This window comes from Callionymus lyra, chromosome 3 (assembly GCF_982586985.1).
Source record: "Callionymus lyra chromosome 3, fCalLyr1.hap1.1, whole genome shotgun sequence".
NCBI lineage: Eukaryota > Metazoa > Chordata > Actinopteri > Syngnathiformes > Callionymidae > Callionymus > Callionymus lyra.
The window spans coordinates 2,604,645-2,630,885 of record NC_141820.1 but is presented as its reverse complement, the minus strand read 5'-3'; the positions used below and the strand labels follow the sequence as shown (position 1 = coordinate 2,630,885).

General features: G+C 40.6%; 2 protein-coding genes across 2 annotated transcripts in view; both read left to right on the top strand.

Moving 5' to 3' along the window:
• The window catches only part of angpt1 (angiopoietin 1), a gene marked incomplete in the record, with an annotated part of 112,692 nt that extends 108,384 nt beyond the window's left edge, over window positions 1-4,308 (top strand). Inside the window, 1 exon segment of the mRNA XM_087786160.1 lies at window positions 2,796-4,308. Coding sequence (XP_087642286.1) covers window positions 2,796-2,959 — 164 coding nt within the window.
• Window positions 4,309-17,427: 13,119 nt separating this feature from the next.
• samd12 (sterile alpha motif domain containing 12) overlaps window positions 17,428-26,241 on the top strand; it is an 85,840-nt gene continuing 77,026 nt past the window's right edge. Inside the window, exon 1 of the mRNA XM_087786164.1 lies at window positions 17,428-17,481. Within this exon, the coding sequence (XP_087642290.1) occupies window positions 17,460-17,481 (22 nt within the window). The 5' untranslated portion in view covers window positions 17,428-17,459. The remainder of the gene's footprint in view (window positions 17,482-26,241) is intronic.

Sequence of the window (26,241 nt, the reverse complement as noted above, 5' to 3'; positions counted from 1 at the left end):
TGGAACAGACGGAAGCAGACGATCACGTGATCTTCGTCTTCTCGGCAGTGAAGCCCAGACTTTCTTCTCCCGAGCTTCATCGCCTACTCTTCCCCTGGAACTCCGAGGTGTTCCCAGGCCAGCGTAGAGTCGCGATCACTGGATGGAGGAGGAGCGAAGCCATTATTACGTCACAACGGACTCTCGTAACCTCTCGTTCGCCCAGATTTGTATAAAGTAATACGTCTTAAACATGGGCAAAGGGTTGGGTAATTATTATTTGTTGAACCATCAGTCGACCACGTCTGCGGCTCCCGTCACTCTCGCGGCACATCGTTCGGACCGAGCCGGAGGAATGAGCACATTGTAAAAAGTTTGGCTGGGCTCGGCTCCCAAAGTGTCAGAGAGATTTAAAAGTGACAGCGCCGCTCCCGCTGTGTAAAGTGAGCCCTCGCTGGCACCTTCTCGCCCGAGCTCTGACCCGACAACAATCAAACATGTGAGTCACGGACCAGCCTCGTACGACGTCCAAATGTTTTACGTCCTGGCAGCTTCCTCGGCCTCGGACGGACGGACTGGAAGCTCTCGCCAGCGCCGGGACCGTTCCGCCGACATGACGTCGGCTCGTAGTGAAGACACAATGAATAAAGTCCACAAGTGGAGCCGAGACCGTGGACTCAGAGATGCAGCTGAGGATTAAAAACTCTTCAAGTATTCGTGGCGATCGTGACGGTGATGCAACAGGTCCTCAGGTCCGGTCCCATGAAAGGGCAGAACATTTGTGCCGAGTGCTGATCGGTCCGACCAAATGTCAGCAGCTGCTCCTCAGCCGTACATCTGTTGCCCTACTTTCCACCTTTAAATACACCTTCTGCTTATCCCGGGGCGGGGGTCGAGGGGGCAGCGGCTTCGGTGAGGAGGTCCAGATGTTGTCCGACTCAAGCGAACGGTGACAGAACATTTAACTCTGACGTCTTTTCATTTCCTGTTTGTTATTCTTTCCCAAAACAAACGCATTTCCCTGGACGTGACTTTGATCTTCTTATCATGGCAGACCGTCCTAATGTCCCTTATCTTATCCTAAACATCTTCATGGCTCACCAGATGACAAACGACCTTCAGGACACCATCTAGTCCGAGTCCCTCACAGATGCTTCTCGACCAAACCCGACAGGATCCCAGCCTCTCGACCTTCAGAGAAGCAACGATCGATGCTAGAAATGTATCGACCGCTTCGGGTTAATGATCCGTGTTCGTCGCCTCGGACGCACACAGACACGTATGTTCTCACGAGTCCGTGACACGACGGCCTTGACCCCAGTGAGCCAGAGGTCATGGGAAACGTTGACCTTCCTACAGATACCTGATGATATGGACGTGACTCGTCGACACACAAACTCTCTTGTGTCAACTTTTGAATCATCGTGATATTTAGAATATCTTATATTTATATTATATTTTAAATATCATTCCTCTCTGCTTCTCATGTATTCAGTTCATCAGATCAGAGGGGTTTATTTGAAAAAATATACATTTAAATAATACATTTAAATAAAGTATTGTTTATTTTTATCAGATTCAAAGGGAACAAAGTACTTAAGTATTTGAGTTTATTACCTTTTTCCTTCAAACCAGCATCAGTTGATTTAGTTCGACACGAAGAAAGACGTTTTTCGTCGACTAAATAAGAAACATTGACATTTACAAATGATAATAAATGACTAAAAACGTAATTGAATTACACACATCTATGTTTATGAGTTTATTGAACGACTACGACTAAACTGTTAAACATTATATAATCTGTGTGAGTGTAAATCACCTATAAAACAACATTAAACTGTTGCATTTACACTGAAATATATTAAAAATACATGAATATGAGGAAGAAACTGGCATCGACCGATCACACGTCAACGATGCGTTCAAGGGCGTAGGAACTAAAGGAGAAACATCGACATTTACAAATGACAATAAATGAATAAAAACATAATTGAAATACACATATCTACATATGTTAGTTTATAGAACGAATACGACTAAACTGTTAAACATGCTGTGTGAGTGTAAATCATCTATAAACAACATTAAATACACACTAAAATATATAAAAATATCTGAATATAAACTATAAGCATCAACCGTTCACACGTCAACGATGCGTTCAAGGGCGTAGGAACTAAATGAGAAACATGGACATTTACAAATGATAATAAATGAATAGAATAAAAATTTAACTGAAATACACACATCTACGTATGTTAGTTTATAGAACGACTAAACTGTTAAACATTACATCATCTGTGTGAGTGTAAATCATCTATAAACAACATTAAACACACACTGGAATATATAAAAATATCTGAATATAAACTTGTATCGACCGATCACACGTCAACGATGCGTTCAAGGGCGTAGGAACTAAATGAGAAACATGGGCATTTCCAAATGATAATAAATGAATAAAAACGTAACTGAAATACACATATCTACATATGTTAGTTTATAGAACGACTAAACTGTTAAACATAACATCATCTGTGTGAGTGTAAATCATCTATAAACAACATTAAACACACACTGAAATATATAAAAAATATCTGAATATAAACTTGTATCGACCGATCACACGTCAACGATGCGTTCAAGGGCGTAGGAATTTTCGAACTAAACTAGAAAACCCACCGTCGATTTCCACTTGGATAAACCAAATAAAACATATTAAAACCTCAACAAGTATACGTTATATATTAATATTAACCTTTGTTGGATTCCATAGAGCAGTTTCAAGTGTGACTTTGGCGTCCCTCCTGCAGGTTGGTGGTTCGACGCCTGCGGTCCGTCCAACCTGAACGGCATGTACTTCAGTCAAGGGCAGCACGTGGGGAAGCTGAACGGCATCAAGTGGCACTACTTCAAGGGTCCCAGCTACTCGCTGCGAGCCACGGCCATGATGATCCGCCCGCTGGACTTCTCTTAGACCCCGGCCGAGGTGGTCTCATCTCATGGGTTCTGCACTGAGACCTGGAGGTTCAGGACGTTTGGACTCGGGCTCCTCTGGAGCAGCACTGACTTGAACCGCAGGACGAACGGATCCTGAAGACTTGAGTGAAATATAAGTTCATGATAGAAATGTTGTTCTTTAACAGTAGAACTTGTCATGTTTATGTATCCAAGACTTCTTTATTGTCGAAGTTTAAACCTTGAATGTGTTTTTCTTTTTTCAATTCAAATCAGTCTTTATTTCCTGGTTGTGTGTTTTCTTTTCGTGTAAAAACTGACATAAGTACTGACTATAAAGTACACAAGCTAACGCGAGATGTTCACACCAACACGGCAGTAACACGACAAGATGAAACACAAGTCACCAGAGCAGCAGACGTTCATCGTCAACTTCAGCTTTTATTTCCTCTGCAGGCTTTTGTTGTGTTTTTGTGTTGAGTCAGTTTTTACGCTGCCGTCTCCAATGTATAACCTGTTGATGCCAAGTTTACGTTTAACATCTTGACTTTCAACAGTTGGATCAACTTCCTTCTAATGGAACGTTTCATCCTGTGACTTTTCAACACAAAGTTCTTCCTATTCCTTTTCTTCTTCCTCTTCCTCTTCTTCTTCCACTTCCTCTTCTTCTTCCTCTTCACTTCCTCTTCCTCTTCTTATTCCTCTTCCTCTTCTTATTCCTCTTCTACTTCCTCTTTTTCTTCCTCTTCCTCTTCTTCCTCCTCTTCTTCTTCCACTTCCTCTTCCTCTTCTTCTTCCTCTTCTTCCTCTTCCTCTTCTTCCTCGTCCTCTTCCTCTTCCTCTTCCTCTTCCTCTTCCTCTTCTTCTTCCTCTTCTTCCACTTCCTCTTCCACTTCCTCTTCCTCTTTTTCTTCCTCTTCCTCCTCTTCCTCGTCCTCTTCCTCTTCCTCTTCCTCTTCCTCTTCCTCTTCCTCTTCCTCTTCCTCTTCCTCTTCCTCTTCCTCTTCCTCTTCCTCTTCCTCTTCCTCTTCCTCTTCTTGTTTAACCATCGTTCGCTACATCTTGTTCCATAAACCTCTTCCTCGACTCATCAGTTCTTCCTGGTGTGTCTTGTTCTGACAACAGTCAGACAGCTTGAGCGCCCCCTGCAGGACACTATCTGTTCAAACTCCGCACATTCGCCGCCATTGTCGTAGAAACGCACGGTTCAAATGATGTGAAGAGAAAGAAGCAGCTTCTTGTCTGAATATGAAGTAAATCTGTTCAAAAATAGAAAAACATGTTTTTATTTATCGTCTCTGGCTAAACTGCGTTGTTGGATTTCATTGTGTTTTTGTATGAAAAAAGATAAAAGTCATAGTAAACAAAGATGAGTCGTTTGTTTCTTCACAGCAGAAAATCATTAACATTGTGTTTGTTAAACGATTTCAATTGATATAATAATCTGTTCTCAGCCGAGAAATGAAACCTGTTGAGCTTGTGACTCGAGTCACTAACTCGTCTGGTGGTTATCGGTTATTTCTGGACACGAGAGGTTGTTATTGGATTAGACTCTGGAACCAGATCTGTTTTCTTTGTGACTGACCGAGGTAGAGTCGGAGCCAACCTTCAGGTTCTGGCGTCGCCTCGACATTCACTCCATACTTGATATTTATAGACTCGACTCCTGATGCTTTTATTAAGTATCAAACTTCACCGTCATTGTTTTTCGTCAAGACTTTCTTAAATCATTTATTCATGTTGGATACGAACAGTTTTTACTTTCAATAAGTTCTATCTTGTCGCGAGAAGAGAACGAACCACAACTAAAAGGATCAAAAGATCGGGAAAAATTCAAGTAAATGGAAGAAGGTGAAGGAAAACCAAGAGTTGTTTTTTCAGCCAACGAGGTGTTTGTTTTAATTGTATCTTTGATTGTTTTACTTTTGCACGTTTCGCTGCGGCTCGTTGTGTTTCTGTAACAAGTCGTGACTCAAGAAACGACAAATTAAATGAACTTGGAGTAAAAACGATGTATATTAAACAATAATTCGTGATTTTACTTGTAATAAAATAACAAAGGATTTATTTTAAAAGATAAAAAAAAACACATCGAGAATCAAACTCAATACTATTTTCTAAATTCATTTTGCGGCAAAAACATTGCTATAAATTTGAAACAATCGTGATGTCAAAGATCATTTGCATAGCCCCGCCCACTTCCCTCAGAGAATACCTGCAGAGATGTTGAGAGAATTTGTTTATTTGGTCACTTTTTGTTCTTTTTCTATTCCATGATGTGATTTTCCTTCGACTCAGAACTGACACTAAACCAAACACACAAAGCAAACACAAGAATCTCAGCCGTGATAAACCACGTCTTAACCTGCCATGAACCCGTCACTCTTGAGTGACAGGTGGAGATTTAGAGGCTCCTGGTTCGAGGCCCGATGAGTCAACAAGCAGTTTTCCTTCCTGTCCCGTCAACGATCCGCCTCGTCAGCTTTGTCTCGACATCAAGAACATCTCTGGGATCTAAACACCGTCGCGCTAGGAGACAGGAAACCATCAGAGACGACCAGAGGTTCCTGCGCCGGACGGAGGTCGAACCAACCTGAGCGTCTTCAGCCGTGGGAGGTTCTCTCTGTTGGAGGTTCTCTCTGTGGGAGGTTCTCTCTGTTGGAGGTTCTCTCTGTGGGAGGTTCTCTCTGTGGGAGGTTCTCTCTGTGGGAGGTTCTCTATGTGGGAGGTTCTCTCTGTTGGAGGTTCTCTCTGTGGGAGGTTCTCTCTGTGGGAGGTTCTCTCTGTGGGAGGTTCTCTCTGTGGGAGGTTCTCTCTGTTGGAGGTTCTCTCTGTGGGAGGTTCTCTCTGTGGGAGGTTCTCTCTGTGGGAGGTTCTCTCTGTTGGAGGTTCTCTCTGTGGGAGGTTCTCTCTGTTGGAGGTTCTCTCTGTTGGAGGTTCTCTCTGTGGGAGGTTCTCTCTGTGGGAGGTTCTCTCTGTTGGAGGTTCTCTCTGTGGGAGGTTCTCTCTGTGGGAGGTTCTCTCTGTTGGAGGTTCTCTCTGTTGGAGGTTCTCTCTGTGGGAGGTTCTCTCTGTGGGAGGTTCTCTCTGTTGGAGGTTCTCTCTGTTGGAGGTTCTCTCTGTGGGAGGTTCTCTCTGTGGGAGGTTCTCTCTGTTGGAGGTTCTCTCTGTGGGAGGTTCTCTCTGTGGGAGGTTCTCTCTGTGGGAGGTTCTCTCTGTTGGAGGTTCTCTCTGTTGGAGGTTCTCTCTGTGGGAGGTTCTCTCTGTGGGAGGTTCTCTCTGTTGGAGGTTCTCTCTGTTGGAGGTTCTCTCTGTGGGAGGTTCTCTCTGTTGGAGGTTCTCTCTGTGGGAGGTTCTCTCTGTTGGAGGTTCTCTCTGTTGGAGGTTCTCTCTGTGGGAGGTTCTCTCTGTGGGAGGTTCTCTCTGTTGGAGGTTCTCTCTGTGGGAGGTTCTCTCTGTGGGAGGTTTGTGGCGACGTTCAGACGTGAATCCAACGACTGAGGATGAGAGGATGCTGGACTTCCACCAGATCAGATACAGCAGAGACATAACCTGACGTCTGAACCGTTGAAGCCCCTGAAGAGAAGCTGAACCAATAAACAAATACATTGTGTTATGACTGAAATAAACTCTGATTTCCTCTCTTTGAAATTTAGTTTAGTTTAGTTCAGTTTATTCACCCCAGAAAACATTAGTTTCAACGCATGATGTTTTTCATCATGTGATCATGTATAGATCTACTAAAGAAATACAAACAAATATTAATATATCTTTTGATAATTATTGTTGATGAACCTTCACAATCACATGGACAATGTTACACAACAACAACAACACAACACTTTCTCAAGATTTTAATGGCAACCGTTGGTTTTTTTTTTTGTATTATTAATTCAGTCATTTTTCTTTCTTCTTATTTTTTTCTCCATTCCTTCCATTTTCTGCCACTTATTCCCTTATAGAGGTCGAGGGGGGGGCTCTAGTTTCTAGGGGTGAGAGGCAGGGGACACCCTGGACAGGACGCCACAAAGACACACAACAATTCACACACACACTCATACCGACAGACAAGTTCTTAATCGAGCTCTGAATGGAGTGGGAGGAAACCGGAGTTCCCGGAGTAAACCCACTAACACGGGCAGAACAAGTCGACTCCCTCCAGACCTGGAAGTGAACCGACAACCTTCTCGCTGCGATCGAACCACTGAACCTCATTTTATTTCTCTTTTTCATGCGATCGTTTTGCCGGTTCTCTCCGTGACGACACTCTGACGTCACTGCGCGTACTTAAGAATCATAACTTTCATTTATTTGAAAGCATCAGATGAGAAATATTTTATTATTAAGTCACACACGTTGACGTGACGTCACGTTCATGTGACGATCAGAGAAGCGAGCGTGACTGGGTCTGAATTATGACTCACTAGCGACCCCTGCTGGTGTTTATTTGAACAACGACGTCATAAAACTTCAGAAACGAAAGAAAGAACAAACACTTCTGGTCTTTGAGAGAATCTCTCGACTTTGATGTAACGAATGTCACCAAAGAGAGAAAAATCCAACACGTTTGCTCTTGAAAATGAAAAGAGAAGAAGATCCTCAACTTTTAAAAGAAAACCAAAGAACATGAGGAAATACTTTTCAGTTTATGTGAAATACTTTCAATTCATTTGCTGACTTGGACATTTCAAAAAAACAGCCAAACAAAAACAAAAAACGACTCTAACAAGTCTCAAGTATTGAGAATGTTTTGTTTTAAGAGTTTGTTCTTTGTTTATTGTTAAAATGAATGTAAAGTTAAATGTGTTTCTATGAATAGATTCTCCAATAATTTCATCTCTTGAAGCGTGTTTATGCTTTGATGGGTGGACATGATTTATGAGATCAGAGGACGTTCTACTCGAGTGTATGGTTCCAGGGTTGAGATCAGAGGACGTTCTACTCAAGTGTATGGTTCCAGGGTTGAGATCAGAGGACGTTCTACTCAAGTGTATGGTTCCAGGGTTGAGATCACAGGATGTTCTACTCGGGTGTATGGTTCCAGGGTTGAGATCAGAGTATGTTCTACTCGGGTGTATGGTTCCAGGGTTGAGATCAGAGGATGTTCTACTCGGGTGTATGGTTCCAGGGTTGAGATCACAGGACGTTCTACTCGGGTGTATGGTTCCAGGGTTGAGATCACAGGACGTTCTACTCGGGTGTATGGTTCCAGGGTTGAGATCACAGGACGTTCTACTCGGGTGTATGGTTCCAGGGTTGAGATCAGAGGACGTTCTACTCGGGTGTATGGTTCCAGGGTTGAGATCAGAGGACGTTCTACTCGGGTGTATGGTTCCAGGGTTGAGATCACAGGACGTTCTACTCGGGTGTATGGTTCCAGGGTTGAGATCACAGGACGTTCTACTCGGGTGTATGGTTCCAGGGTTGAGATCACAGGACGTTCTACTCGGGTGTATGGTTCCAGGGTTGAGATCACAGGACGTTCTACTCGAGTGTATGGTTCCAGGGTTGAGATCAGAGGACGTTCTACTCGGGTGTATGGTTCCAGGGTTGAGATCAGAGGACGTTCTACTCGGGTGTATGGTTCCAGGGTTGAGATCAGAGGATGTTCTACTCGAGTGTATGGTTCCAGGGTTGAGATCAGAGGACGTTCTACTCGGGTGTATGGTTCCAGGGTTGAGATCAGAGGACATTCTACTCGGGTGTATGGTTCCAGGGTTGAGATCAGAGGACGTTCTACTCGGGTGTATGGTTCCAGGGTTGAGATCAAAGGATGTTCTACTCGGGTGTATGGTTCCAGGGTTGAGATCAGAGGACGTTCTACTCGGGTGTATGGTTCCAGGGTTGAGATCAGAGGACGTTCTACTCGGGTGTATGGTTCCAGGGTTGAGATCAGAGGATGTTCTACTCGGGTGTATGGTTCCAGGGTTGAGATCAAAGGATGTTCTACTCGGGTGTATGGTTCCAGGGTTGAGATCAGAGGATGTTCTACTCGGGTGTATGGTTCCAGGGTTGAGATCAGAGGATGTTCTACTCGGGTGTATGGTTCCAGGGTTGAGATCAGAGGATGTTCTACTCGGGTGTATGGTTCCAGGGTTGAGATCAGAGGATGTTCTACTCGTATGTATGGTTCCAGGGTTGAGATCAGAGGATGTTCTACTCGAGTGTATGGTTCCAGGGTTGAGATCAGAGGATGTTCTACTCGGGTGTATGGTTCCAGGGTTGAGATCACAGGACGTTCTACTCGGGTGTATGGTTGCAGGGTTGAGATCAGAGGACGTTCTACTCGAGTGTATGGTTCCAGGGTTGAGATCAGAGGATGTTCTACTCGGGTGTATGGTTCCAGGGTTGAGATCACAGGACGTTCTACTCGGGTGTATGGTTCCAGGGTTGAGATCACAGGACGTTCTACTCGGGTGTATGGTTCCAGGGTTGAGATCACAGGACGTTCTACTCGGGTGTATGCTTCCAGGGTTGAGATCACAGGACGTTCTACTCGGGTGTATGGTTCCAGGGTTGAGATCAGAGGACGTTCTACTCGGGTGTATGGTTCCAGGGTTGAGATCAGAGGACGTTCTACTCGGGTGTATGGTTCCAGGGTTGAGATCACAGGACGTTCTACTCGGGTGTATGGTTCCAGGGTTGAGATCACAGGACGTTCTACTCGGGTGTATGGTTCCAGGGTTGAGATCACAGGACGTTCTACTCGAGTGTATGGTTCCAGGGTTGAGATCAGAGGACGTTCTACTCGGGTGTATGGTTCCAGGGTTGAGATCAGAGGACGTTCTACTCGGGTGTATGGTTCCAGGGTTGAGATCAGAGGACGTTCTACTCGAGTGTATGGTTCCAGGGTTGAGATCAGAGGACGTTCTACTCGGGTGTATGGTTCCAGGGTTGAGATCAGAGGACGTTCTACTCGGGTGTATGGTTCCAGGGTTGAGATCAAAGGATGTTCTACTCGGGTGTATGGTTCCAGGGTTGAGATCAGAGGACGTTCTACTCGGGTGTATGGTTCCAGGGTTGAGATCAGAGGACGTTCTACTCGGGTGTATGGTTCCAGGGTTGAGATCAGAGGATGTTCTACTCGGGTGTATGGTTCCAGGGTTGAGATCAAAGGATGTTCTACTCGGGTGTATGGTTCCAGGGTTGAGATCAGAGGATGTTCTACTCGGGTGTATGGTTCCAGGGTTGAGATCAGAGGATGTTCTACTCGGGTGTATGGTTCCAGGGTTGAGATCAGAGGATGTTCTACTCGGGTGTATGGTTCCAGGGTTGAGATCAGAGGATGTTCTACTCGTATGTATGGTTCCAGGGTTGAGATCAGAGGATGTTCTACTCGGGTGTATGGTTCCAGGGTTGAGATCAGAGGATGTTCTACTCGGGTGTATGGTTCCAGGGTTGAGATCACAGGACGTTCTACTCGGGTGTATGGTTGCAGGGTTGAGATCAGAGGATGTTCTACTCGAGTGTATGGTTCCAGGGTTGAGATCAGAGGATGTTCTACTCGGGTGTATGGTTCCAGGGTTGAGATCACAGGACGTTCTACTCGGGTGTATGGTTCCAGGGTTGAGATCACAGGACGTTCTACTCGGGTGTATGGTTCCAGGGTTGAGATCACAGGACGTTCTACTCGGGTGTATGGTTCCAGGGTTGAGATCAGAGGACGTTCTACTCGGGTGTATGGTTCCAGGGTTGAGATCAGAGGACGTTCTACTCGGGTGTATGGTTCCAGGGTTGAGATCACAGGACGTTCTACTCGGGTGTATGGTTCCAGGGTTGAGATCACAGGACGTTCTACTCGGGTGTATGGTTCCAGGGTTGAGATCACAGGACGTTCTACTCGGGTGTATGGTTCCAGGGTTGAGATCACAGGACGTTCTACTCGAGTGTATGGTTCCAGGGTTGAGATCAGAGGACGTTCTACTCGGGTGTATGGTTCCAGGGTTGAGATCAGAGGACGTTCTACTCGGGTGTATGGTTCCAGGGTTGAGATCAGAGGATGTTCTACTCGAGTGTATGGTTCCAGGGTTGAGATCAGAGGACGTTCTACTCGGGTGTATGGTTCCAGGGTTGAGATCAGAGGACGTTCTACTCGGGTGTATGGTTCCAGGGTTGAGATCAGAGGACGTTCTACTCGGGTGTATGGTTCCAGGGTTGAGATCAGAGGATGTTCTACTCGGGTGTATGGTTCCAGGGTTGAGATCAAAGGATGTTCTACTCGGGTGTATGGTTCCAGGGTTGAGATCAGAGGACGTTCTACTCGGGTGTATGGTTCCAGGGTTGAGATCAGAGGACGTTCTACTCGGGTGTATGGTTCCAGGGTTGAGATCAGAGGATGTTCTACTCGGGTGTATGGTTCCAGGGTTGAGATCAAAGGATGTTCTACTCGGGTGTATGGTTCCAGGGTTGAGATCAGAGGATGTTCTACTCGGGTGTATGGTTCCAGGGTTGAGATCAGAGGATGTTCTACTCGGGTGTATGGTTCCAGGGTTGAGATCAGAGGATGTTCTACTCGGGTGTATGGTTCCAGGGTTGAGATCAGAGGATGTTCTACTCGTATGTATGGTTCCAGGGTTGAGATCAGAGGATGTTCTACTCGGGTGTATGGTTCCAGGGTTGAGATCAGAGGATGTTCTACTCGGGTGTATGGTTCCAGGGTTGAGATCAGAGGACGTTCTACTCGGGTGTATGGTTGCAGGGTTGAGATCAGAGGATGTTCTACTCGAGTGTATGGTTCCAGGGTTGAGATCAGAGGACGTTCTACTCGGGTGTATGGTTCCAGGGTTGAGATCAGAGGACGTTCTACTCGGGTGTATGGTTCCAGGGTTCAGATCAGAGGACGTTCTACTCGGGTGTATGGTTCCAGGGTTGAGATCAGAGGACGTTCTACTCGGGTGTATGGTTCCAGGGTTGAGATCAGAGGATGTTCTACTCGGGTGTATGGTTCCAGGGTTGGGATCAGAGGACGTTCTACTCGGGTGTATGGTTCCAGGGTTGAGATCAGAGGATGTTCTACTCGGGTGTATGGTTCCAGGGTTGAGATCAGAGGATGTTCTACTCGTATGTATGGTTCCAGGGTTGAGATCAGAGGACGTTCTACTCGGGTGTATGGTTCCAGGGTTGAGATCAGAGGACGTTCTACTCGGGTGTATGGTTCCAGGGTTGAGATCAGAGGATGTTCTACTCGGGTGTATGGTTCCAGGGTTGAGATCAGAGGACGTTCTACTCGGGTGTATGGTTCCAGGGTTGAGATCAGAGGATGTTCTACTCGAGTGTATGGTTCCAGGGTTGAGATCAGAGGAGGTTCTACTCGGGTGTATGGTTCCAGGGTTGAGATCAGAGGACGTTCTACTCGAGTGAATGGTTCCAGGGTTGAGATCAGAGGACGTTCTACTCGGGTGTATGGTTCCAGGGTTCAGATCAGAGGACGTTCTACTCGGGTGTATGGTTCCAGGGTTGAGATCAGAGGACGTTCTACTCGGGTGTATGGTTCCAGGGTTGAGATCAGAGGATGTTCTACTCGGGTGTATGGTTCCAGGGTTGAGATCAGAGGATGTTCTACTCGTATGTATGGTTCCAGGGTTGAGATCAGAGGATGTTCTACTCGGGTGTATGGTTCCTGGGTTGAGATCAGAGGATGTTCTACTCGGGTGTATGGTTCCAGGGTTGAGATCAGAGGACGTTCTACTCGGGTGTATGGTTCCAGGGTTGAGATCAGAGGACGTTCTACTCGGGTGTATGGTTCCAGGGTTGAGATCAGAGGATGTTCTACTCGGGTGTATGGTTCCAGGGTTGAGATCAGAGGATGTTCTACTCGGGTGTATGGTTCCAGGGTTGAGATCAGAGGATGTTCTACTCGGGTGTATGGTTCCTGGGTTGAGATCAGAGGATGTTCTACTCGGGTGTATGGTTCCAGGGTTGAGATCAGAGGACGTTCTACTCGGGTGTATGGTTCCAGGGTTGAGATCAGAGGACGTTCTACTCGGGTGTATGGTTCCAGGGTTGAGATCAGAGGATGTTCTACTCGGGTGTATGGTTCCAGGGTTGAGATCAGAGGATGTTCTACTCGTATGTATGGTTCCAGGGTTGAGATCAGAGGATGTTCTACTCGGGTGTATGGTTCCTGGGTTGAGATCAGAGGATGTTCTACTCGGGTGTATGGTTCCAGGGTTGAGATCAGAGGACGTTCTACTCGGGTGTATGGTTCCAGGGTTGAGATCAGAGGACGTTCTACTCGGGTGTATGGTTCCAGGGTTGAGATCAGAGGATGTTCTACTCGGGTGTATGGTTCCAGGGTTGAGATCAGAGGACGTTCTACTCGGGTGTATGGTTCCAGGGTTGAGATCAGAGGATGTTCTACTCGAGTGTATGGTTCCAGGGTTGAGATCAGAGGAGGTTCTACTCGGGTGTATGGTTCCAGGGTTGAGATCAGAGGACGTTCTACTCGAGTGAATGGTTCCAGGGTTGAGATCAGAGGACGTTCTACTCGGGTGTATGGTTCCAGGGTTCAGATCAGAGGACGTTCTACTCGGGTGTATGGTTCCAGGGTTGAGATCAGAGGATGCTCTACTCGAGTGTATGGTTCCAGGGTTGAGATCAGAGGACGTTCTACTCGGGTGTATGGTTCCAGGGTTGAGATCAGAGGACGTTCTACTCGGGTGTATGGTTCCAGGGTTGAGATCAGAGGATGTTCTACTCGGGTGTATGGTTCCAGGGTTGAGATCAGAGGATGCTCTACTCGAGTGTATGGTTCCAGGGTTGAGATCAGAGGACGTTCTACTCGGGTGTATGGTTCCAGGGTTGAGATCAGAGGACATTCTACTTGGATGTATGGTTCCAGGGTTGAGATCAGAGGACGTTCTACTCGGGTGTATGGTTCCAGGGTTGAGATCAGAGGACATTCTACTCGGATATATGGTTCCAGGGTTGAGATCAGAGGACGTTCTACTCAGGTGTATGGTTCCAGGGTTTAGATTAGAGGACGTTCTACTCGGGTGTATGGTTCCAGGGTTGAGATCAGAGGACATTCTACTCGGATGTATGGTTCCAGGGTTGAGATCAGAGGACGTTCTACTCGAGTGTATGGTTCCAGGGTTGAGATCAGAGGACATTCTACTCTGATGTATGGTTCCAGGGTCTAGATCAGAGGACGTTCTACTCGGGTGTATGGTTCCAGGGTTGAGATCAGAGGACGTTCTACTCGGGTGTATGGTTCCAGGGTTGAGATCAGAGGACGTTCTACTCGGGTGTATGGTTCCAGGGTTGAGATCAGAGGACGTTCTACTCGGGTGTATGGTTCCAGGGTTGAGATCAGAGGACATTCTACTCGGGTGTATGGTTCCAGGGTTGAGATCAGAGGACGTTCTACTCGGGTGTATGGTTCCAGGGTTGAGATCAGAGGACGTTCTACTCGGGTGTATGGTTCCAGGGTTGAGATCAGAGGACATTCTACTCGGGTGTATGGTTCCAGGGTTGATGTGAATTCCTGCATCTGGGTCAGATATGCAAACATCTCAGCAGGCGTCAGGACCTTCTGACAGGCATGTGTTCCACATCAGCACTGACTATTTTAAGGAACAGTCTCGGCCGGAGCATCAGACCTCCTGGACAGAAGCATTCCTGCTCCCTAATGTGCAATAAGAACACTTGCCAAATCCAGCAGGTTTCAAACCAGCAGCCGTCAGCAGAGGCTTCAGGACAGATGTTGACATCAGCAGGAAACACAGGTGTCTTCCATTGTCTTCTCACCCCAACGTCTTCCATCCTTGACCTCCTGCTGCTTCGGGTGTTTTCTCAACTGAATGTTCTATAAAAGACTCAAAACAACAAACTGTCAACATGATGTTTGTAGAGGTTCTGCCAGCAGGGGGCAGAGTTGTGTAAGAAGTCAACGAGCGTCTATCAGAGTTTATCAACAACTATCATAAGATTTCAATCAAATCTATCATGTGTGTGTTTGAACAGCACGCGAGTCAAGATGATGAAGCTTCGATACAAATATAAAACATTTATTTATGAATCTATTGATGATTCTATTCATTCTTCATCTGTTGATGATGTATTAAATATATAAAAATATATAAAAATATATAAAAATATATAAAAATATATAAAAATATATAAAAATATATAAAAATATATAAAAATATATAAAAATATATATGTATCTACACAACAACAACACAATCGACGACACTTTTGTCTTGACTCTGATGACTCGACTCAATGAATCATTAGACTCATTTGACTCATGAATCATTTCATGACTTTGATCTTCAATCATCAAATCAGCTGTTTTGATTGACACACGTGTGACGGTGAAATATTTTACCTTCTTCAAAATTATTATTGTTCTGAGGTTATTTTTGCTTTTTTTTTTTTTAATGGTCCATTTTTGTTTGTTTTTCCTGATAATTTTTCGTTCTTGTGCTTCCTCTGATTTTTTAGATAATATATTGTATATTGTATATTTTATTGCGATATTTTTTCTCTTTTTTTTGGTATTTTCGTGATCATCTATTTTATGCTTTTATGCCATTTTTTTTCTTGTAATTCTTTTCTGTTTTTTTTTTCATGGTAATTATTTTAGGTATTTTTGTTGCTCCACTCAGTGGGCGGAGCTTATGACACAGAAAGCGTCCCATTGGTTGATGTTGCAACTCGTGGTCCAATCAGCTGCAGCTTCACTGACATGTTTCTGAGTGAGTAGAGTCGATGAAGTTGTTGTTATAGTAACACAAACATCTAAGGTGTTAGACAAGAGTCACGTGACTGATGAACTGATGACGTCATCACTTCGTTTGTGTTTCTTCTGCAGATGCTTAAAAATAGAAGCTGCGTCTGTTCGTCACCGGAAGTGAGTCATCACATGAATATTCAGTGTTTTCCTCGCGCGAGAACGATCCTTGTACTCAAGTACATCAAGTTTTATGTATTTACTCACAAGTATACGTTTGTATTCCATCATCGTGACTGGATCACTTTATTTATGACAAGATATAAAAGTGTCAAAACTCCTGGTTTGGATCGAAAACTCAGAGATTTTGTTCAATAAATAAATTATTCTGGTGTTTGTTGTTAACTTCATATTTAAATATAAGATAAAAATGAAGTTATTTTTTAATGATTCACAATATTTAAATGTTTTCAATATTGAATCTTTTATTGAAATGTTTTGTGTGTTTTAAACAATTGATTTATTTCATTTTATTAAACAATTCATTAAGACATTGGAATATTTACAACATTTTAAGACACAGATTTTGATCTTGTATTTTAATTTATTCTAAAATAAATGTTGGAATAAAAGTGAAAACATTTTCTATTGAATTAAAAAAAATTCTACAAATAAATAAAAATACACCGTTGTTTTTTTAAAATTAAAATATGAAACTATTTGTTTAAACACAATTTAAAATATTTAAATTAATTAATAAAAAAATTACGTTACAAGAAAATCATCTTTTTTAAACGTTTTAACTAATATAAAAATGTGGAAAAATAATTGAATCTAAAATTTAAAAAAAAACATTTTAATTGTGATCTCACTGATCTAATTGTATTTCCATAAAGCCCAGAGAACAATTTTCACATCGCCACTTAATTTTTACATGTAAATATTATTATTTTCTTCAATTGCTTTCAGAAGTTTTGTAAAAATTCACTCAAAATCAGATCTTGCTCTTTGGTCAAACTGATGAAGTTCAAGATACACCTTTTAGTTTTCAATATGTACGTTAGTTTAAATCGATTTTTATATGTAAGAATTGCATTTATTTGTATTTTTCAATAACTTCCAACTGTTTTGGAAATGTGAGTCAAAACAAGTGTTGTTGTACTCACTCAGATGCATAATGTACACCTTTATAGTTTTATTTTCTTGCATCTCAATTTATTTCAACATTTTTAAAGCTGTAAACTTTCTTCAGAATGATAATTTGTTGACGGTCCCTGGCAGACGTCTCTCCGCAGATCGAATTCTTGTTGAAAACATGTAGATTATTAAACAAAAATTTAAATATATATTACTATATAATACAATACTAAATATAGTTTTATCAAATGTATATTGTGTAAATTATATAAGAATATAAATTACGTTTTATTAAAAAAAAGAAAAGCGGGAAGTTTTCATTTCAATCATCAATTTAGTTCGTTAATTCCTCGAAATAATATTATTATTATTATTATTATTATTATTATTATTATTATTATTATTATTATTATTATTATTATTATTATTATTATTATTATTATTATTATTATTATTATTATTATTAATATTATTCTTTTTTTTAGAGATACAAAAACATGTAAATGAAGCCTCGACGATAAATTGTTTTTACTTTCGTCACATTTGTTAAAAACGTTCACCATAAAGAGTCATAAAGAGATTCATTTAAACCGGCTTCACTTCCGCCTACACTTCCCATGATGCCTCGCGGCGCCAGACAGCAGCAGCTGAGACTCGCCAGTGAAGAAACAACAATGAAGAGACTTTTGTCTCGTCAGTGACGAACATGTGGAGCAGCAGCGGCGAAGGTACGTGACGGATGGAGGGATGGATGGAGGGATGGATGGAGGGATGGATGGAGGGATGGATGGAGGGATGAATGGATGGATGGATGGAGGGATGAATGAATCGATGCATGAATGAATGGAGGACAGGTCAACAAAGATGCTGCAGCCTCCGCATCATCATCGCTGCCCCGGTCATTATTTCTCTCTATTCATCCTTTCTTTCTGTTCATCTCTTCATTTTTTCTTACTCTTCATCCTTTCTTTCTCTTCATCGTTCTTTACCTTCATCCTTTCTTACTCTTCATTCTTTCTTTACCTTCATCCTTTCTTACTCTTCATTCTTTCTTTACCTTCATCCTTTCTTACTCTTCTTACTCTTCATCTCTTCTTACTCTTCATCTCTTCTTACTCTTCATCGCTTCTTACTCTTCATCTCTTCTTACTCTTCATCCTTTCTTACTCTTCATCTCTTCTTACTCTTCATCTCTTCTTACTCTTCATCCTTTCTTACTCTTCATCTCTTCTTACTCTTCATCCTTTCTTACTCTTCTTACTCTTCATCTCTTCTTACTCTTCATCCTTTCTTACTCTTCATCCTTTCTTACTCTTCTTACTCTTCATCTCTTCTTACTCTTCATCTCTTCTTACTCTTCCCCCTTCTTACTCTTCATCCTTTCTTACTCGTCTTCCTTTCTTACTCTTCATCTCTTCTTACTCTTCATCCTTTCTTACTCTTCATCCTTTCTTACTCTTCTTACTCTCCATCTCTTCTTACACTTCATCCTTTCTTACTCTTCATCTCTTCTTACTCTTCATCTCTTCTTACTCTTCTTACTCTTCTTACTCTTCATCCCTTCTTACTCTTCATCCCTTCTTACTATTCATCTCTTCTTACTCTTCTTACTCTTCATCCCTTCTTACTCTTTATCTCTTCTTACTCTTCATCCCTTCTTACTATTCATCTCTTCTTACTCTTCTTACTCTTCATCTCTTCTTACTCTTCATCTCTTCTTACTCTTCATCGCTTCTTACTCTTCATCCTTTCTTACTCTTCATCCTTTTTACTCTTCATCTCTTCTTACTCTTCATCTCTTCATCCTTTCTTTCACTTCATCCTTTCTTTACCTTCATCCTTTCTTACTCTTCATCCTTTCTTACTCTTCTTACTCTTCATCCTTTCTTACTCTTCTTACTCTTCATCTCTTCTTACTCTTCATCTCTTCTTAAACTTCATCCTTTCTTACTCTTCATCTCTTCTTACTCTTCATCCTTTCTTACTCTTCTTACTCTTCATCTCTTCTTACTCTTCATCTCTTCTTACTCTTCATCTCTTCTTACTCTTCATCTCTTCTTACTCTTCATCCTTTCTTACTCTTCATCCTTTCTTACTCTTCTTACTCTTCATCTCTTCTTACTCTTCATCTCTTCTTACTCTTCATCCTTTCTTACTCTTCATCTCTTCTTACTCTTCATCCTTTCTTACTCTTCATCTCTTCTTACTCTTCATCTCTTCTTACTCTTCATCCTTTCTTACTCTTCATCTCTTCTTACTCTTCATCCTTTCTTACTCTTCTTACTCTTCATCTCTTCTTACTCTTCATCCTTTCTTACTCTTCATCCTTTCTTACTCTTCTTACTCTTCATCTCTTCTTACTCTTCATCTCTTCTTACTCTTCCCCCTTCTTACTCTTCATCCTTTCTTACTCGTCTTCCTTTCTTACTCTTCATCTCTTCTTACTCTTCATCCTTTCTTACTCTTCATCCTTTCTTACTCTTCTTACTCTCCATCTCTTCTTACACTTCATCCTTTCTTACTCTTCATCTCTTCTTACTCTTCATCTCTTCTTACTCTTCTTACTCTTCTTACTCTTCATCCCTTCTTACTCTTCATCCCTTCTTACTATTCATCTCTTCTTACTCTTCTTACTCTTCATCCCTTCTTACTCTTTATCTCTTCTTACTCTTCATCCCTTCTTACTATTCATCTCTTCTTACTCTTCTTACTCTTCATCCGTTCTTACTCTTCATCTCTTCTTACTCTTCATCCCTTCTTACTCTTCATCCCTTCTTACTATTCATCTCATCTTACTCTTCTTACTCTTCATCCCTTCTTACTCTTCATCCCTTCTTACTATTCATCTCTTCTTACTCTTCTTACCCTTCACCCCTTCTTACTATTCATCTCTTCTTACTCTTCATCCCTTCTTACTCTTCATCTCTTCTTACTCTTCATCCCTTCTTACTCTTCATCCCTTCTTACTATTCATCTCTTCTCACTCTTCATCCCTTCTTACTCTTCATCTCTTCTTACTCTTCATCACATCTTACTCTTCATCTCTTCTTACTCTTCATCTCTTCTTACTCTTCATCCTTTCTTACTCTTTATCTCTTCTTACTCTTCATCCCTTCTTACTCTTCATCTCTTCTTACTCTTCATCCCTTCTTACTCTTCATCCCTTCTTACTATTCATCTCTTCTTACTCTTCATACCTTCTTACTATTCATCTCTTCTTACTCTTCATCTCTTCTTACTCTTCATCACATCTTATTCTTCATCCTTTCTTACTCTTCTTACTCTTCATCTCTTCTTACTCTTCATCTCTTCTTACTCTTCATCCTTTCTTACTCTTCATCCTTTCTTACTCTTCTTACTCTTCATCTCTTCTTACTCTTCATCCTTTCTTACTCTTCATCTCTTCTTACTCTCAATCCCTTCTTACTCTTCATCTCTTCTTACTCTTCATCCCTTCTTACTCTTCATCCCTTCTTACTATTCATCTCTTCTTACTCTTCTTACTCTTCATCCCTTCTTACTCTTCATCTGTTCTTACTCTTCATCTGTTCTTACTCTTCATCTCTTCTTACTCTTCATCCTTTCGTACTCTTCATCCTTTCTTACTCTTCATCTTTTCTTACTCTTCATCTCTTCTTACTCTTCATCCTTTCTTACTCTTCATCTCTTCTTACTCTTCATCTCTTCTTACTCTTCATCCTTTCTTACTCTTCATCTCTTCTTACACTTCATCCTTTCTTACTCTTCATCTCTTCTTACTCTTCATCTCTTCTTACTCTTCTTACTCTTCATCCTTTCTTACTCTTCGTACTCTTCATCTCTTCTTACTCTTCATCCCTTCTTCAATATTCATGATCCAGACTGAAAGAGATCTTGAACCGTGATGTTCTGGTTCATATATTTCTCATTCTGTACCTTTAAGACACAAACAACAGTAACAGTTTAACTTGATTTTTTTATTGATAAAGTTCTAGTTCCTTCATGAGGGTTTGACAATGGTGTCACATATATGGACATCCTATTATTATTATTATCATTGTTATTATTATTATTATCATTATCATTGTTATTATTATTATTATCATTATCATTGTTATTATTATTATTATTATGATGATTATTATTATTATTACTATTATTATTATTATTACTATTATTATTATTATTATCATTATTATTACTATTATTATTATTATTATTATTATTATTATTATTATTATTATTATTATTATTATTACTATTATTATCGTTCTTATTATTATTAATATTATTTATAGTATTAATATTATTATTATTAATATTATTATTGTTATTATTATTATTATTATTATTATTATTATTATCATAACCATTATTATTATTAATATTATTATTATGATTGTTATGCTTATTATGATTGTTATGATTATTATGGTTATTATTATTGTTATTGTTGTTGTTGTTGTTGTTGTTGTTGTTGTCTTGTAAACATCATTTGTAAACATGACTGTGTTCGTTTCTGTCGAGCCTTTCAAGTTCGGAGCATCTTTTGTAACTAAAATATTTATGTTCACCAGAATCTATGGTGACGTATGAAGTCGATCAGATGTATTTATCCAGACGTTTACATTTTCTACTCTCAGGTCGACTAAGAGTTGATTGATCTGTTCTTCTTAGAGTTCTCCACAAAAGTGTTTGTTCATTTTAATGTAGCGACTGCAGCTCAGTCGTCTTCGTCCAAAAAGACTTAAAAACATGAAAGACCTTCAAACTGCAGGACTGTAGCGTCACTGAAGCCTCGACACCAGAAGAATTATTGAAGAAACTTTACAGGTTTATATTTAAGGATCGTTTGAAGCGGAAGCTAACATGCTAACATGCTAACATGCTAACATGCTAACATGCTAACATGCTAACATGCCACGCAGACAGGAAACACTCAAGGTGTGCGCAGCAGAAAGGTCGCGGGTTCAAATCCTGCCAGTGTGTCATGTGACGTGGTGCAGGTATGACAGGTATGACAGGTGTGACAGGTGTGAGCGTCTCACTCCTGCCTCCACAGATCAGGTTCTTCGTGTCTCTGTCGCCATGGAAGGATTCACTTGGTTTTAGCTTCTCGGTTCGAGTCAAGGTAGGATCTGATCCCCGTCTCTATTGCAGCGTAACACACATCCCTTCTTCCTCTTCATCCCTTCTTCCTTCCCTATTCATCCCTTCTTCCTCTTCATCCCTTCTTCCTCTTCATCCCTTCTTCCTTCCCTATTCATCCCTTCTTCCTCTTCATCCCTTCTTCCTTCCCTATTCATCCCTTCTTCCTCTTCATCCCTTCTTCCTTCCCTATTCATCCCTTCTTCCTTCCCTATTCATCCCTTCTTCCTCTTCATCCCTTCTTCCTTCCCTATTCATCCCTTCTTCCTCTTCATCCCTTCTTTCTTCCCTATTCATCCCTTCTTCCTCTTCATCCCTTCTTCCTTCCCTATTCATCCCTTCTTCCTCTTCATCCCTTCTTCCTTCCCTATTCATCCCTTCTTCCTCTTCATCCCTTCTTCCTTCCCTATTCATCCCTTCTTCCTCTTCATCCCTTCTTCCTTCCCTATTCATCCCTTCTTCCTCTTCATCCCTTCTTCCTTCCCTATTCATCCCTTCTTCCTTCCCTATTCATCCCTTCTTCCTCTTCATCCCTTCTTCCTTCCCTATTCATCCCTTCTTCCTCTTCATCCCTTCTTTCTTCCCTATTCATCCCTTCTTCCTCTTCATCCCTTCTTCCTTCCCTATTCATCCCTTCTTCCTCTTCATCCCTTCTTCCTTCCCTATTCATCCCTTCTTCCTCTTCATCCCTTCTTCCTTCCCTATTCATCCCTTCTTCCTCTTCATCCCTTCTTCCTTCCCTATTCATCCCTTCTTCCTCTTCATCCCTTCTTCCTTCCCTATTCATCCCTTCTTCCTCTTCATCCCTTCTTCCTTCCCTATTCATCCCTTCTTCCTCTTCATCCCTTCTTCCTTCCCTATTCATTCCTTCTTCCTCTTCATCCCTTCTTCCTTCCCTATTCATCCCTTCTTCCTCTTCATCCCTTCTTCCTTCCCTATTCATCCCTTCTTCCTCTTCATCCCTTCTTCCTTCCCTATTCATCCCTTCTTCCTCTTCATCCCTTCTTCCTCTTCATCCCTTCTTCCTTCCCTATTCATCCCTTCTTCCTCTTCATCCCTTCTTACTGTTCATCCCTTCTTACTGTTCATCTCTTCTTCCTCTTCATTTCTTCTTACTGTTCATCTCTTCTTCCTCTTCATCCCTTCTTCCTCTTCATCTCTTCTTCCTCTTCATCCCTTCTTACTGTTCATCTCCTCTTCCTCTTCATCTCTTCTTACTGTTCATCTCTTCTTCCTCTTCATCTCTTCTTACTCTTCATCTCTTCTTCCTCTTCATCCCTTCTTACTATTCATCCCTTCTTCCTATTCATCCCTTCTTACTCTTCATCTCTTCTTCCTCTTCATCCCTTCTTCCTCTTCATCTCTTCTTACTGTTCATCCCTTCTTCCTCTTCATCTCTTCTTACTGTTCATCTCTTCTTCCTCTTCATCTCTTCTTACTCTTCATCTCTTCTTCCTCTTCATCCCTTCTTACTATTCATCCCTTCTTCCTATTCATCCCTTCTTACTCTTCATCTCTTCTTCCTCTTCATCCCTTCTTCCTCTTCATCTCTTCTTACTGTTCATCCCTTCTTACTGTTCATCTCTTCTTCCTCTTCATCCCTTCTTTCTCTTCATCTCTTCTTACTGTTCATCCCTTCTTCCTCTTCATCTCTTCTTACTGTTCATCCCTTCTTCCTTCCCTATTCATCCCTTCTTCCTATTCATCCCTTCTTACTCTTCATCTCTTCTTCCTCTTCATCCCTTCTTCCTCTTCATCTCTTCTTACTGTTCATCCCTTCTTCCTCTTCATCTCTTCTTACTGTTCATCCCTTCTTCCTTCCCTATTCATCCCTTCTTCCTATTCATCTCTTCTTCCTCTTCATCTCTTCATCTCTACTTCCTCTTCATCTCTTCTTACTCTTCATCCCTTCTTACTCTTCATCTCTTCTTCCTCTTCATCTCAAACATCTATCTGTGTCGAGGGGGCAGCAGAAGCACAGAAGCCCAGAAACTAAGACAAAGTCTTTGGTTCAAGTTTAAAAAGTTTTAATTAAATCATATCATTTTACTATTTATTTTGTATTTAATCTGATCCAAAATTTGTATTTTCTTTCATTTTTCGATTTGTTCAAATAGTTTCATACATGTTTTTGAACTTTTACGTGTCGTTTTTTAATCAGCGTCTATAATCACTGGATCGACACAAACCTCGGATGAACTTCCATCATCTGCGAACACGTCGATGTGAATCACGAGATCATTTGGTATTTATTGATATGAGTCTCGACGCGTCTCTTCATACGACTCTAGGGTTTAAGGAGGTTTATTTACGAAGCTTCAAACGGTGCGAATACATCTCGTCAAACACAAGGACATGAAACAATGAACCTCCAAGAATCGAAGACGTTTGTTTGACTCAACAAACAAACAAACAAACAAACAAACAAACTTGTTAAAGTGTTTCACGTCCCGCCACTGATCGAGAGAGTCTGAGACTCTGAAGGTCAGCGAGAGGTGACGACTGAAATATTCTGGAATATTCAGGAATATTCTGAAATATTCTGATATATTCTGGAATATTCTGAAATATTCTGGAATATTCTGGAATATTCTGAAATATTCTGGAATATTCTGAAATATTCTGAAATATTCTGGAATATTCTGAAATATTCTGAAATATTCTGGAATATTCTGAAATATTCTGGAATATTCTGAAATATTCTGAAATATTCTGGAATATTCTGAAATATTCTGAAATATTCTGAAATATTCTGGAATATTCTGATATATTCTGGAATATTCTGAAATATTCTGATATATTCTGATATATTCTGGAATATTCTGGAATATTCTGAAATATTCTGATATATTCTGATATATTCTGGAATATTCTGAAATATTCTGATATATTCTGATATATTCTGGAATATTCTGAAATATTCTGGAATATTCTGAAATATTCTGAAATATTCTGGAATATTCTGAAATATTCTGATATATTCTGAAATATTCTGGAATATTCTGATATATTCTGGAATATTCTGATATATTCTGATATATTCTGGAATATTCTGAAATATTCTGATATATTCTGATATATTCTGGAATATTCTGAAATATTCTGATATATTCTGATATATTCTGGAATATTCTGAAATATTCTGGAATATTCTGATATATTCTGAAATATTCTGAAATATTCTGAAATATTCTGAAATATTCTGGAATATTCTGATATATTCTGGAATATTCTGAAATATTCTGATATATTCTGATATATTCTGGAATATTCTGATATATTCTGAAATATTCTGAAATATTCTGATATATTCTGATATATTCTGGAATATTCTGATATATTCTGATATATTCTGAAATATTCTGAAATATTCTGAAATATTCTGAAATATTCTGGAATATTCTGAAATATTCTGAAATATTCTGGAATATTCTGAAATATTCTGAAATATTCTGGAATATTCTGATATATTCTGGAATATTCTGATATATTCTGAAATATTCTGAAATATTCTGATATATTCTGATATATTCTGGAATATTCTGATATATTCTGATATATTCTGAAATATTCTGAAATATTCTGAAATATTCTGAAATATTCTGGAATATTCTGAAATATTCTGAAATATTCTGGAATATTCTGAAATATTCTGAAATATTCTGGAATATTCTGATATATTCTGGAATATTCTGATATATTCTGAAATATTCTGATATATTCTGATATATTCTGGAATATTCTGATATATTCTGGAATATTCTGATATATTCTGATATATTCTGGAATATTCTGATATATTCTGATATATTCTGATATATTCTGGAATATTCTGATATATTCTGGAATATTCTGATATATTCTGATATATTCTGATATATTCTGTAATACTCTGGAATACTCTGGAATACTCTGGAGCACTTGGAGACTTCAGACGAGCGTCTTGACGACTGAGTCGAGTCTAAATGCGGGTCAAACACTTCAAGACGCCTCGAGGCTCCTGCAGTTTGTGAAGTTTTTACTTAAAAATGAATAAAGCTTGATATTGAGCGACTGGACAGGAATAGAGACGTTTCATTTCCACACTTTAAATAAAACCTCTGGTCCAATAAAACATTTTGGTTCTTGAACCTGAAGTATCACGTTTGACTAGTTATCTAGTTATTAAGTTCAAGTTACTGCTGTAACTACTGTGGAAGTAACTTAAATTTGATTTATTCTCATTCAAGTCATTTCAAAGTAAATTCAATTTTTTTTAATATTCCCTTAAATGTTGAACCTCTAAGATATTATTGTTTTTCGAATTTTATCATCAAACTTTACGTGTAAGAAATATAAAGTTAAATTCCATTATTCTGACG